The following is a 15176-nucleotide window of genomic DNA, read 5'->3' as shown; positions in this document are numbered from 1 at the left end:
TTTAAAAATCAGAATTGCCTGTGGTGTTGGCATGGCATCAAACCCATAATAAAAGTATCCACTTGCAATTTTGTTTTTACTTATCCAGTCACTCGAAAAACTGAACTGGATTTGTGTGCCACTGTGATGTTCTTCACAGCCTGCTGGGGAACAGCGCCACATAGCGAGGTACTGATGATGCCAATGCTAATGGAAACTGAACAATCATCAGTTCCCTGTACACTCCACTCCAGAACTTGGCTGCCATAACTGGAGGTTAATTTAGTGTCCTTTGGTTTGTAAAGCATAAGCAGGGATGTTGGTAGAAAATCCTAAAAGTGCTATTTAGCCATTTTACTAAATAGATTTAAGAGACTGGATCATTACATGGATAGGAGGGGACTAGAGGGGTATGGTCCGGGTGCTGGCCAGTGGGACTAGGAGGGTGGGGATTTGCTACGGCATGGACTAGTAGGGCCGAACTGGCCTGTTCTGTGCTGTAAGTGGTTATATGGTTATATATGGTTATATGGAAACTGCTGCTTTGATCACACCTTTTGTGTCTTGTTGCAGAAAGAAGAGGTGCCAGTAGATTATTATAAACGTGACCCAGAACACAAGCATATTTACCGGTTTGTACGGACTCTCTTCAGTGCTGCCCAACTCACTGCAGAATGTGCAATAGTAACCCTGGTAAGGGATGTATATTTTTGATGCCGGGTGTTACCCAACACTGTGAAACATTTGGAATATACTCAACCTGTGTTTCATTCCCATTTAGAACCATAGAACACAGAAACAGGCCCCTTCAGCCCTTCTAGTCTGTGCCGAACCATAGCCCTCCATACCTCTCCCATCTAAATACCTGTCCAAATTCTTCTCAAATGTTAAAATTGAGCCTGCATTCACCACCTCAGCTGGTAGCGCATTCCACACTCCCACCACACTCTGAGTGAAGAAGCTCCCCTAAACGTTTCCCCTTTCACCCTTAACATGTGTCCTCTGGTTTGTATCTTACCTACCCGCAATGGAAAAAGCCTATCTACATTAATTCTGTCTATTTCCCTCATAATTTTAAATACCTCTATCTAATCTCCCCTCATTCCTCTACGCTCCAGGAATGAAGTCCTAACCTTTCCCTGTAACTCAGTTCCTAAAATCCAGGAAACATTCTAATAAATCTCTACACTCTTACAATCTAAATTGATATCTTTCCTGTAGTTCGGTGACCCAAACTGCACACAATACTCCAAATTTGGCTTCCCAGTGTCTTTTACAACTTTAAAATAACATCCCAACTCCTGTACTCAATACTTTGATTTATGAAGGCCATCATGCCAAAAGCTCACTTTATAACTCTGTCGACCTGTGACGCCACTTTCAGGGAAATATGTATTTGTATTCCCAGATTCCTCTGTTCCACCACACTCCTCAGTGCCCTACCATTTACCATGAATGCCCTTTCTTCGTTTGTCCTTCCAAAGTGCAACACCTCACACTTGTCTGCATTAAATTCCATCTGCCGTTTTTCATCCCATTTTTCTAGCTGGTCCAGATTCCTCTGCAAACTCTAAAAACCTTCACTGTCCACAACACCTCCAATCTTAATGTCATGTGTAAATTTACTGATCCAAATGACCACATTATCATCTAGATCATTGATACAGATGCTAAATAACAATAGTCCCAGCACCAATACCTAGGCATCCCACTAGTCACAGGCCTCCAATCTCTGGCTTCTCACGTCCAGCCATTGTTGAATTCATTCACTACTTCACCATGAATACTCAATTACTGAACTTTCCTGATTAACCTCTCATTTGGGACCTTGTCAAAGGCCTTACTGAAGTTCATGTAGACAACATCCACAACCTTTCCTTCGTCAACTCTCCTGGTAACCTCCTCGAAAAATTCTATGATTGGTTAAACACAAAGCCATGTTGACTATCCCTATCCAAATAATTATATATCCAATCTCTTAGAACACCTTCCGATAATTTACCAACTACTGATGTCAGGCTCACTGGCCTGTAATTTCCAGGATTACTTTTGGAACAATGTGAGCTACCCTCCAATCCTCTGGCACCACATTTTAAATATTTTGCCAGAGCCCCTGCAATTTTTACACTGGACTCCATCAAGATCTGGAGGAATATCTTGTCAGGGCCTGGGGATTTAACTTCCCTTATTTGCTTTAAGACAGCAAGCACTTCCTCCTCTTTAATCTGTTGAGGTTCCATGACCTCACTGCTTGTTTTCCTTGCTTCCCACACCTCTGTGGCACTTTACTGAGTGAACATTGATGAAAAAATCATTTAAGATCTCCGCGATCTCTTTTGGCACCACACATAGTCGACCCCTCTGATCTTCAAGAGGATATTACTATCCTTTTGCTCTTAATATACCTGTGGAAACCCTTAGGATTTTCCATCACATTGTTTGGTCTCTCTCATAAAAAAGACATTGGAGATGTGTGGGAAGCAGTTGAGAGTTGAAATAAATGTCTTGTTTGGTACAAAACTGCAGAATTCAAGATAGTAGAGACCAGCAGCATAATTTCTCATTCTACATGTTGTCCTGATATTCCTTGAAATAATTGCATCTCCAGTGAAATTTAGGAGTTAAAAATGAACTCTAATTTTATATTTGGTAATTAGGATTTTTGTAACTATCCACCCTTCTTCAAAAGAAATCAGTCTCTTTTGCCTCATTGCTGCTTCCAGCCTTGTCCTAACTGCAGCCAAAAACACTGACAGGTGCAATTACAGTTTGTGGCATTAGTTTGGATTTCAGGCATCTCCCAACGTTCTCCTGATTTATTTGGAAAAAATGTCTGTCCCAATAGCAGGATATTTTCAGGGCAAGCGGTAATATTCCTCGGAAATTTAATGTTTGTTAAAATAAAAGACATTTAGACTGGTACATGGATTGGAAAGGTTTAGAGCAGTCATCCCCATAGTGGGCAGTGCCGCCCCTCCTGGGAGTGTTGGAAAGATCCAAGGGGGTGGTGTTGATAAAGGGAGCGGTGAGGAAAAAGGGGGTGCTCTGAACGTTTCCAGCAAACTCAGCCCGCAATGCTCATCGTGCACTGTCTGTCAGGTGAGATGTGGTTGGGGTGACTGCTTGGGATGGTGATGGCCTGGAACAGTGGCCGAGGACAGTGACAGCTGGGGAGGATGACTGGCTGGGATGGGACCGTTTGGGATGTGATTGGACCGCTCGGGACAATAGTGTGGAAACTGTGAAGGCAATGTACAAGTGTGCGCCACTAACATCTGATCAGGCAATGTCTGACCGGGTTATAATGGAGTTCAGTCAGAAATCCCAATTGGAGAGCGCAAGAACAGGTCGTAGCGAACATTACCAGAACTGAAGAAGAGGCCAGAGGAAAAGAAACTGAGGAAGGAGAAGAAGAACAGATGCAGAAGAGGTTCACTGTTAAGTGGTTAACTAAATTCTTTGCAGACCTTAACAGCTTGCTGAAGAGATGGACCCAAATGCTGAATGCTTTTCACTGATAGAGAAGAATGCTGTACAAAACTATCTTGTTTTCTGCAGAAATAACAACACACACAAACTTCCCAAGATGTAGGTCTGCCTGATAATTGAACGTTGAAAGTGACGGGCTAACTTCATCTATTGAAACCATCCTCCCTCATTTTCAAATTTTTTCTCATGTTTGCAGTGACTTATTAAAGGCAGTGTTACAATTCCTTGTGTTCCCACAAAACCTCCTTTTTGAAGCCAGCATAGCTCATCATATCAGTGGCAAGCAAATAAATTCATCAAACTGTGCCTTGATGTTCCTTTTTCCAGTTCCTTTATTTGAAAAATAAGGAATCTTGTTAACTATGGTAATCAAATGTCGATTACAATTGAGGTGCATGCTTTTTAAATGAATCATGGGTGAGACTTTTGTTACATGAAGGGGTTAAGTTGTTCAAAATTGAGTTCAGGTTCAGTAAGAGATTCTGAGGTAGAAATCTGTCCTTAGTTGTGAGTGCTAAACACACATTGTTGCAGCATACACTTGTACTCCACTTCCATAGAATTTGAAGTTCAGCTCAGATATGTTACAGGATTTTTAATGTTCGGCACTTGCAGCTAAGACCAGATTTCTACCACTAATTGATACTCCTGCCTTTTGAAATTAAAAGAGGACAAAAATTCAAGATAATGAGCAAAGGAGCCAGTGAGGGAAAAAATGGGACGTTATTTTGTGCATCGTTTATGATCTGTAAGGGTGTCATGTTCAAAATCTTTCGAAACCAAGTTGGATCTATCAAAAGAAGACAATCGTGTGGTTAATATAATTAATTGGGCGGCCTTTTCGGAGGCAGCACAGACAGGTGACTACATCCTGTGCTGTGAATTATTTTTCTTTTTAAAATCTTTATTGTGTTTAATTTTAAAAAATCCAATACAGATGGTGGAATATAAGAATAGACAAAAAATTTGAACATTTCATATAAATACTTGATCATACATAGGTGTGCACCCTTTCAAATCAAACCCATTATATCAAAATACTGTAAAAGAAAAGACAAAAAGGAAAAAGAGCACCCCCCCCCCATTTAATCAAACCCCTCCCTCTAAACAAGGCAAACTTGCATAACTAATAAAAATCAGAAATGAGGGACCTCACTCGGAGACCAGACAGCACTGTTTCGGAGCATCCATACACCTTATTATATTATGGTAATACTCCATGAATGGTCTTGTAAAAGTTCACCTATACATCTTTGACATTATAGTTGATATTTTTCTAAACTTAGGAAGGACATGACCTCCTGTAACCACTGAATATGAGTAGGGGGAGAGCTGTCTTTCCATTTCATCAGAATTGCCTGTCTAGCTATCAATGAGGTGAAAGCTAAAATTCGTCAGTAGTATTTCGTCTTCTTGTGAAAAACCAGATAGAGCAATTAAAGGGCCTAGTTCTAATTTGATCCAAGTTTGAAAGTAATTTTCCAAAAATTTTCTAAACTGGGACAGGACCAGAACATATGTATCAATGAGGTCTCAAAAATTGAACACTTATCACATGAATAACAGGATAGAAGGAATAGTTTAACTTTTCAAATATGTACAAAGTTAAATTGCACCAAACAATGTTGTGCACAAAGTGAGGATTCGTAAGCCCCTTTTCCTCTGGCACTCTGTCCCAGGAATTAACTGAGAATTTGCTGGGACAGGGTCCAGTGGAAAAGGAACACTGAATGCCGGTGTCAAGTGACATCATTTCATGCCGGAGATTAACCCCCTCTACCCCTACTCATATCCCTGGCATTTGCTGACAAAACCAGTGGAAAAGGGACAGCAGAAAGTCTCCCGTTGCCAGTTGAAGGTAGAACACTCCGATCCCTGGGGATGCGTGTATTCAGTGGAAAAGCAGTCAGTGTCCCAGTTAAGGGTGGCCGAGTGGAAATGGCACAAAGGGCTTCCTATCCCGGGATACTGCACAGCCAATTAACTGGGATGCCCATGGAAAAGGAGCAACTGATTCCAAAAGCTGATGCCTGTAAAATGAAAAGAGAAATGTGGATAATTTGCAATACAAACATATTTTGTCATCTGCCAAGTCCATTAATTGAGAATGAAATGTTAAGAACGTGTTCATTGGTTTATTTTACAAGTAATACCTCACCACTAGGTGGTAACATTGCATTTTTTCTTCCATTTTCAGCAAGATACGCATTTATGACTGCTAATGTTTAACACAAATTTTGATTTGTTTTTTTTAATTTTAAGTAGTACTGTTATTTTTTTTAACAGCATTCTCAAACACAGAGAAAGGTCTTTGAGCAAGTAGGTCCATTTTGTTCTGATCAACCCTTACTCTATTCCACATGATCTAACCATATTAAAAAATTCTCCTGTTTCATTTGCCCCTGTCCATTTTTACTCTTGAGTTGATTTTGTGGCAATAATTTTATTGGACAATTTTGTGGCTCCAGACCCGAATTCTTGACAAGCAGGTTTGATTACTTCCTGTAGAAGAAGTGATCCAAGGTCATTTTAGTACACGGCACTTTAGACAAAAAAGGCTCATTTGTCCATTTCCTACATTCTCGTCCATTGCAGTTTTCACCCAACACAAGTTTCTCCCTATTGTCCCAAAAAAACCTAGCTGCTTAAGTTACCATCTGTCCTGTGTGCCATGAGATCAAGTTTAAGCCTCACCCAGAGTGGACTTATGTGTTTTAAATCAAGGTGTCTGCAGACTTTCATGCCTTACTCCTGTCCACTGAAACATTCTGTGAAATCTCTTTGAGGGGTGGCTACCCTGAGGAAATTTTCATTTGGGTTTGGGCACCTGCCTACATTTTACCTTGATGGAGGGCTCATGCCCACAATATCGGTGGCGTATCTTTCTTTGCAGTATAAAGTACACTGTTTGATCTGCTGAGTTTCTCCAGCATTGTGTTTTTACAAAATCGGGGTTGGCAGATGAGACAGGGAGAGGGAGAGGCACTGCTTCTATGGGTTTAAATTTATCAGTGGGAGAGCTTTGAAAATCAATGATCAATGATCAAGAAGAACAATATTCAGATAATTAGACAAATTTTGATGTGAAGATTATGAAACAGATCTGTGTCAAAATGTATTTGGTCACAGATTTTTCCTAGACTTGATTGAGGAAACAGGCCATGGGGGTTAAATGGCCTGCTGCCATTTATATGTACTCCATTCTCAGAAGTTGTTGCTTTGTTTTCCCCTCTGCGAGATGTGAACTTCTGCCAGGAAGCTCCAACAGCAAATGGTTTGCCTTTCCTTTTTTCATCTTTTGTTTTGAATCTTTTTACTTGCAGCACAGTGGATGCTGATTCTGGCCCATGAGCCCAGGCTGCCCAATTAACTTGCAACCCTGAGTGGGAAGAAACAGGAGCACCCAAGGAAACCCCTTACAGGTCACAGGGAGAACGTATAAACTCCTTACAGACAGCGCCAGATTGGAACCCTGGTTGCTGGCGCTGTAACAGTGTTGCGCTAACCGCATCTCTAGCTGTGCAGTTATTTTGATCAGATTTTGAATCTCTTTTTCTCCTTCCCCGCTCCCCTTTTGGGTGGACTGATTTGTCTGAACCCCAGTTTCCAATCCACATTGCTCAGTGTTAATATGTGTTACAGCTTCACAATGATAGGACATTTTTTTTTCTTCTTAATTTTTATTTCTCCCTACTTAGGACATTGTACACCACTAACCAACCAAACAGGCTAACCACTCCTTGGTCACTGACTTTCCTGTTACTGATTTTCCTGTTTATTGAAACTTCTACATGAAACTCGCAAGGCCAGAAAGTCTTGGCCCCCTTTTGTTACACCAGTTCTTGCCATCTTAGGGGCTGCTCAATTGTAACTGAGCAATAACTGCAAATTTGTCACAAGCCAAAAGACTTCTGCTTCCAAATCTGCCCAAGTAACATGCTGGAGTGACACTTGGTCAGTAAAAATAACTGTTTGGCAAAAAAAAAATGCTTGCCTCCACTCTCCATAGTTTGGTCTTGACACTCTTCAATTTGTTCTGCTTTTTGAGAGTTTTTTTTTGCCACTTTTGATAATCCTGTTATGGACTATGACTGTTTAGACAGTGGACTGTGACTTTTAAGAAATGGATTCCTTCTGCAGCTTTCTGTTTCTCAGACTTTGCTAACTGGCCAAGGTCGGATAAGGAAAAGTGAAAAAAAAAGGTTCAGTGGCAGCAATGCGAAGGAGACCATGAGAGACCAACATGAAGAGGCCGGAGAAAGGAAGATGAGAGAGTTTACCCGTCTAGGCTAGAAGGAGACGCAGAGACACCATTCTCTGGGTTGAGAATGGTTCTAGCGGACTGATCTTGAGTGCGACAGTGGAAGTCACTTAACATCTTCTGGTGAAAGAGTCTTTGGGAAGCCTGTTGTGCCAAGGCCTATGGAGGAGGTGTACGTCTGTGGCGCCACTCCCTCCAGTCATCTTTAGTGTTCAATTTTGGATGTCCTCGTTATTCAGTTGAAGAACTGAACTTTGGACTTTGAACATTGAGAAGTAACTTCGAGGATGGTGATTTTTGTTTTGACTGACTTTCCTGACTGGACTGAGCAATTTTGGGGTTTTTTAGGGTATTCCTTCCTATCTTGAAGTATTGGGCACAGACAATGTTGTCTGGGATTTTTGCGAACACACACACACACACACACACACACACACACACACACACTGTTTGAAAATATATTTTGTTCTGTTCTAAAGTGGGTTAATTGTTGTTAATAAATATAGTTACAATTTAACCTATTAACCTATTACAATTTAACCTATTACAATTTAACCTATTAAGACACACCTCAGTGTGTCTTCTCTTTGCTACTGGTTTGGGGCGTCACAATCCCCATGACCTCCAATTCCTGCCCCCACATACAGAAGTGTTAAAAGTTTAAATTTTGTGTTCTGCTCTTGTTTGTAATAATTATAACCTGGTTGAACTTCCTTTCTTGCAGGTGTACCTGGAAAGATTATTGACATACGCTGAGATAGATATTTGTCCCAGTAACTGGAAACGGATTGTGCTGGGTGCTATACTGCTTGCTTCCAAGGTCTGGGATGATCAGGCAGTCTGGAATGTGGACTACTGCCAGATTCTGAAGGACATGACCGTTGAGGATATGTAAGTATTTTTGTTGATCTTTATCTAAATTTGAAAAAATTGATGTTCACGTTACTGAATCAGTGCAACTTTCAGACCTGTATTGGCAAGCTTAATGTAAATTGCATTTATAAAGTACCTTTAGTGGAGTAAAATACCCCAATGTATTCCATAGAAATCTTATCCAACAAAAATTGATACAAAGCCAGGTAAGGAGTTTGGTCAAAAGGTTGATGTTAAGGAGCACCCATAAAAACTACCTCTTTTCAAAGCAGTTTAGGATGGTTTAAGAGTAGCCTGGATATCTCGGAGGACTGAAATAGATTACAGAGAACCGAGATTGGAGGCTTTTGAAAACAAAATTGGAAGTGTTTATAAAAAAACAAGGTGCTGCTTAGCTGGGAGCTGATGCAGCTCAGCCAGTGCACACATTTTGGAAGAACAAGATTTGATGCAGACTAAGAAGTAAGCAGCAAAGTTTTGGACAACCTCTGCTTGAATAGTGTAATGTATAAAATGTGGGGCAGGAGCACGCAACATCATTGAGCTTGGTGAGTAACAAATAGTCCAGATCTATTGTCTTAATCATTTCTATCCCTGTTTCTGTCCATTTCTATCCTGTTTCCAAAATAGAAAAAGGTTTCTGCTTCTTGGTTCAGGCATGTACATAAATGTGTGAACAGAATGAATTTCCAGTTTATGGAAACAAGGTAGATAAATAATTTTGACTATTAAGGGAGATTTTACCATCATTTAGGCGACGTTTCCTTTGAATCTCAGTGAGGTGCTACCTGCGTTATTTACTTGTTACATGTTTTTGATGCTCTCTCCTAAGACTCTTGCTCTGAATGTTGGAATGAATGACAAGTGAAGTGAGAAGTATTGAGGCTGTTTTTTTTTATTGCATTGGGGCCTTTGTTCAGTTTCATTAAAATTGGAAGCTGATAAAAGATGAGAGTAAGTGGAGGCTGAGGTTCATTTTAAGATAATTATTTAATAAAGCTCATTGAGGATTGCACCAGCTTCCATGGCTCCAGATGTCAAGGGCAGTGGAGAGTGCAGCACTCTGCCATATTCCACCCAGATATGAGCCTGTTGCACAGCTTCCTGTTAAAAGCCTTTTCTGTAATGCGTCTCTGCAGGTTCAAGAGCCCTCATCCTCTGACATGAAAACAGCAGTATTGGAAGAGTCCATTTGTTGCCTTGGTGACTGACTGAGGCCTTTGTGTGTTGTGTTGTATGTGTTTTTAGCTCCCCAGTAAATCTCGGTCTGTTATCATTCCTGGTAAAAGTGGCTCCTGGTCACTTGCTGATAATGCAAAGCATATGAATCCTTTTCATCTGTTGTTGGGATGCTATGTTTTTGAAAGATCTCACCCTTTTATTTTTTTAACTATCAGTTTAAAGGGTAGAATATGTTTGTGTGTCACCCATGTGGATATTCAGTTATTGTGATCACTCTAATTAAAATTGCAAACTTATTATTCTGTGTTCTTAAACCTGGCAGCCGGAGTAGTCTTTTATATCTACAGTAAAACCTTGTTGGAATGCGGTAGTTGGGGTCCAAGATTTCATACCGCGTTACAGCCGAGTCGCGGAACAGATGCATACATGTCATGATTCAGGAAACATAGAAACGTAGAAGATAGGAGCAGGAGTAGGTCATTCGACCCCTCGAGCCTGCTCCGCCATTCAACGAGATCATGGCTGATCTTAAAGTTCAGTACCCCGTCCCCGCCTTCTCTCAGTAACCTTTAATACCCTTATACTGAAGAAATATATCTAATTCCCTCTTAAACATATTTAATGAACCTGCCTCTACTGCCCTCTGTGGCAATGAATTCCACAGATTCACCACCCTCTGGGTAAAGAAATTCCTCCTCATCTCGGTCCTAAATGGTTTGCCTATTATCCTCAAACCATGGCCCCAGATAACAAGACCTTTAAACTCCACATATTAACAGACACATCTTGTAAATGAGTTATAAGAGTAAATTTTTGAGTTTGTGGCTGTTACCCCCTGTTAGCCTGGCTCCTAAAATCAATGTTTGGGAAGCGATTCCGCGGAATAATGAATCGCATTCTATCGAATTGCGTTCTAACGAGGTTTCACTGTACTTGTAAGGTGTATATATAGTTCCACTTAATTTTCTTTTACTACAGACTGACCTTCACTACAGTCCTGTTGAAGAATTATTGTAAATGATACTGGCCACTGTGTTCTCTGTGGAGTTTTGAATTAGCAGAGCACCCTGTAACTCAAGGAAATATTTGTGGGCTTGTGTGTTTATGGCTCACTGATCCTGTTGACTCCTGAGTCATAGTCATAGAGCTTTTTGGCCCATCATGTGTGATCCCAACCCCAGAGTCACCATCTATACTCTGCAGCCTTGTCTTGCAACATCCAGATGTTACGTGCGTGTTGTATGAGTATCTGCCTCTGCCGTCACCTCAGGCAGTATGCTCCAGATTTCAGCTGGCTGGAAAAAAAGTCTTCCCTCTTAATCTCTTTTCACTTACCCCATGGCTTTGTGCTTCCCCAGGCTAAAGATTAGAGGGCTGAGAAATTTTGTTGAGGAAGTTGGTGAGTTGCTGCAGTGCAGCTTTTAGTCTGCAGCCAACTGGACCATTGGCAAAAGGAGTGAGCGTTTAAGTTGATGGGAGTGGCCCTAATCGAAGTAAGCAACTTTATCTGATGAGCTTTGGAGTGTAGAAAGGCTGGGAAGTCAGAAGATTTTAAAAATGTATTCATTTAGACATACAGCACGATAACAGGCCCTCCCCCCCAACAAAGATACACCAACTAACCTACAATCCTCGTACTTTTTTTGAAGTCCTGAGGACCCCAAAAACCAGCAGCAATAGATTTTCCCCACAACACAGAGTTACTTAAACAAAAGTTGTTTTTAATTATATTTGAACAAGAAAACAGAATTAAATTTTAACTTATTACTTAACCTACCTAACTACTTAATTCCCCCCTTCTAATACTAAGTGCAGGTGTGTATAATGTATATGTAAGATTAGAAAAGTTCTTTGGATCACAGTCCAATCTCACTGGTTGCAAGCAATTCTTGTACTGTACACAGAGTTAGCATTGACATAGTTCACAGGCTTTGGTGCTTAACAGGCAAATGGTTACCATTCAGGAAGGTTCTTATTGGTTTTCAGAGAAAGATTTGTTGTTCCAGGACATCCACAACTGATTCCTTTACAATCAGTCTTGCTGACAAAACATCCCCTTCAGGGTTCTCCTGATGCTCCTCTTTCTTTCAGGTCACCTTTCACACCGCCAGTCTTCTCCTTTGACCAGGCACCCTTCCAAAGTTTGCCAGCTTGTCCCTCTGGAACTGATTTCTGTCTCCTCTCTCTCTGTTTCACACCCTCCCTCTCTGAGAGCAAAACTCTTCTCCTCTGCCTACAAAGATCACATGCTCTCCCAGGCAAGCTGCTGTCAATACTACCTCTACATAGTCTGTCACAGTTGGGAGGAAACTGGAGCACCTGGGGAAAACCACACAGACATGGGGAGAGCGTACAAACTCCTTACACACAGCAGTGGTTTCGAACCTGGATTCATGGCGCTGTTACAGCGTTACACTAACTGCTACACTAACTGTGCTGCCATGAGATGATTCTCGCACTTCAGCATTCTGTCTTTGTAAGCTCAATGATTTTCTGGTCAATATTGACCATTGAGGTGAGAAAGGCAGATCATTCAACAAAGAAATTTTAATTTCATTTAATTTTATAATTTTTAATTTGGAAACACAACCCAGTAAGAGGCCCACGTGCCCATACCACCCAAATTTAACAATTACTAACCCCATGTTGTTGGAGAAGATCATTGCCCGGTTCTTCTCTGGGACAGTTGTTTACCACCAATTGGTTAACCGCCATTTGGTTCAGAATGCCGCGGCTAGTGTTCTGACAGGTGGCAAGAAGAGGGACCATATCACCCCTATTCTGGCCTCCCTCCAGTGGGTTCAGAATCGACTTCAAGCTGCTGCTATTTACATACAAGGCCCTCAAGAACCTTGTTTCTCCCCCCCACCCCACAAATCTCTGATCTGCCTATGCCCTACTCTGCTTCCAAGCAGCTCAGGTCAGCTACCGCAGGACACCTGGCTGTTCCACGCACTAAGTGCACACAAAGGGGAAACCGGGCCTTTGCGGTTTCAGCCCCCAAACTTTGGAACAGCATTCCCCTGACTATGAAACTAGCCCCCCCCCCCCCAACTGCTTTAAATCCAAGTTAAAAACATACCTTCTGTTGTTAGTGTTTAATGTCTGAAACTCTTTGTATGTTCCTAACCTCCGCCAGCACTGCACTATTCACTGCAATTGTGGTCTATTCATAATGCCTTAATCGGTTGTTCTATAAATAGTTGTACTAGTTTCAATCAATTGCCTGGGTTTGTACAGCACTTTTGTCAATGCAAGTTGGAAAAAATGTGCTATATAAATAAAGAAGTTGAACCAGGCCACAAGTGTGCAGACACAAATCGGAGGAGGTGTGAATGAAATTGAACAACATAAATGGGCAATTTCACTTCTAACTCTGTTTCAGAAGGAAGGCTGATGAGAAAGCAGCATTTTGATAATCTGTTAATCAAGTACAGGTGTTGCTTGATTTAACACATTTCAATTTACAGATTTTTTTTCACTTGAATGCCATTGGCCCTTTGGAGTAGCTGCCCTTTGATTTAAGAATCTACTGTCCTCTACAATAAATGATGTGGTTGATTTGCCCGGAGGAGCACATTATTAATTCCACCAAGACCTTTCAGTTCGTAACATTTTTCTTCATGAAAAGTCTTCTGCAAGTTCATCTCTGTGAGTTGATTGGTTGTTTTCTATATAATTGCAAGATGTTTCCTTGTTTTCTTTTTCCTACAGGAACGAGATGGAGAGACAGTTCCTTGAGTTACTGCAGTTTAACATTAATGTTCCAGCTAGTGTTTATGCCAAATATTACTTTGATCTGCGCTCTCTGGCAGATGACAACAACATGAACTTCCCCTTGGAACCTCTCAGCAAAGAGCGAGCCCAGAAACTGGAGGTAATGACCATCAGAAAGACCATACCAAGTACTCTGCATTTACAGAATATAGTCTGGACTCTGGGTCACACCAGTGTGTTTTACATCTACGAGATCCCACAAACGGCAGTGAAATAAATGATCATATGATCATCGGAAATGAAACAGCTTTTTCATACTGGGAGATAGGTGCTGAAGTGTCACAGTTACTCTTTCAAGAGAGATGGAAGTTGTGCGCATCCACCTGGGTCTTTGTTTAACGTTCTGTCCTTCAGCTGGGTTTCCCAATTGTGAAATCCAATTTAGATTCTAAAAATATTATACAGGTCTTTCAGCCTAACTTGTCCTTGCTGATCTCGGGGCCTTCTCCAGCTAGTCCTATTTTCCTGCATTTGACTCATATTCCGCTAAATATTCCCTATCCATGAAAATGTGCAAAGCTCTTTTATATGTTTGAATTGTACCCACTTCTACAACTTCATCAGGCAGCTCATTCCCGTTACCTACTATCTACAATGTTGTAAAACACCTCTCAGGCCCCTCTCCCCTACTTTTAGACTCCCTTACCCTGGAGAAAAGACTGTGACTATTTACCTTATCCATGCCCTTCATTATTTTATGTCTCTCTCAGAGCAGCTCATCCCGGAAAATCCATCCATAGCCCATCCACTCTCTCCTTATTACCCAATCCCTCCATCCTGACCACATCCTTATGATTCTTTTCTGCACCCCTTCCAGCTTATGGCGACCAGAACTGCATGCAGTGTTCAATGTCTTGTACAACCTGTGTTCTCTGAAATTTGGCCTTGAACCTGCTGACTCAAAAATGGTGACCAATGTTATCCTCTAGTCCAACAGACCTGTCTAATTGTAACATCACTCCACGAGGAAATCAGGAAAATTCTGAAACCGTTCTTAAGGAGAGCCTGCCTTATCTCTCGGCCTGATGAGTCATTTGATACTCTCTCCAGTTGCGACCAATGACGTGATTTTCAAAATTTACTCAGCGCATCCTTTCTGCTTAAAAATAGTACACTGTTAGTGACCACTTTTCTGGGTAATGCTCAATTTTTTTTCCAATTAATGCAAGGACTGCTTTTGAGAATTGCAATTTTTATCTTCTGGTTTTAGAATGTGAACATGACATGAATGTATTGATTTGTTTTCCAACTGCTTTCGATAAGTTTATACAAGCCTTTCAGGTTAGGTATTTTACTATGCACCCATTAGAAACTGAAGTAATTGGAAACTGAAGATTTTGTAATGTTCAATTGCATTCACAACTCTTTATCCAATGAACCAGCTGCCTATGGAGGTAGAGAGACATGAAAAAGAATTCAGGCACTGGCAAATCAGCGGAGGTAATATTTTTCCTAAAAGTCCACTTACCGCTCATATTTAACAGCATTCAAGTCTTTCACTGTTCATGGCCACCATTATTCAACATTTAATTATTGTTCTGCTTACAGAACATAAATACTGCAACTGCAGAAGTTAATCCGAAACTGGGTGGCAAGGGCGCACCCACCATGTCTG

General features: G+C 41.1%; 2 protein-coding genes across 5 annotated transcripts in view; one reads left to right on the top strand and one right to left on the bottom strand.

Annotated features, from left to right (window-relative positions):
- ccnyl1 (cyclin Y-like 1) overlaps nucleotides 1-15176 on the top strand; it is a 141934-nt gene that overhangs the window by 116387 nt on the left and 10371 nt on the right. For 3 of the 4 annotated variants that reach the window (XM_069933887.1, XM_069933891.1, XM_069933889.1), the window contains 4 exons: nucleotides 553-672; nucleotides 5755-5787; nucleotides 8454-8620; nucleotides 13499-13661. In XM_069933887.1, coding sequence (XP_069789988.1) covers nucleotides 553-672; nucleotides 5755-5787; nucleotides 8454-8620; nucleotides 13499-13661 — 483 coding nt within the window. The remainder of the gene's footprint in view (nucleotides 1-552; nucleotides 673-5754; nucleotides 5788-8453; nucleotides 8621-13498; nucleotides 13662-15176) is intronic. The other variant, XM_069933888.1, reaches the window with a different exon arrangement.
- LOC138761571 (frizzled-5-like) overlaps nucleotides 12870-15176 on the bottom strand; it is a 75142-nt gene continuing 72835 nt past the window's right edge. The window contains exon 3 of the mRNA XM_069933884.1: nucleotides 12870-13492. The gene's annotated coding sequence lies outside the window, so the exon portion shown is untranslated. The remainder of the gene's footprint in view (nucleotides 13493-15176) is intronic.

The sequence above is a fragment of the Narcine bancroftii genome, chromosome 4 (genome assembly GCF_036971445.1).
Source record: "Narcine bancroftii isolate sNarBan1 chromosome 4, sNarBan1.hap1, whole genome shotgun sequence".
NCBI classification, from domain to species: Eukaryota; Metazoa; Chordata; class Chondrichthyes; order Torpediniformes; family Narcinidae; genus Narcine; species Narcine bancroftii.
The sequence above is the reverse complement of the archived record's forward strand: the minus strand, read 5'-3'. Positions and strand labels throughout refer to the sequence as shown.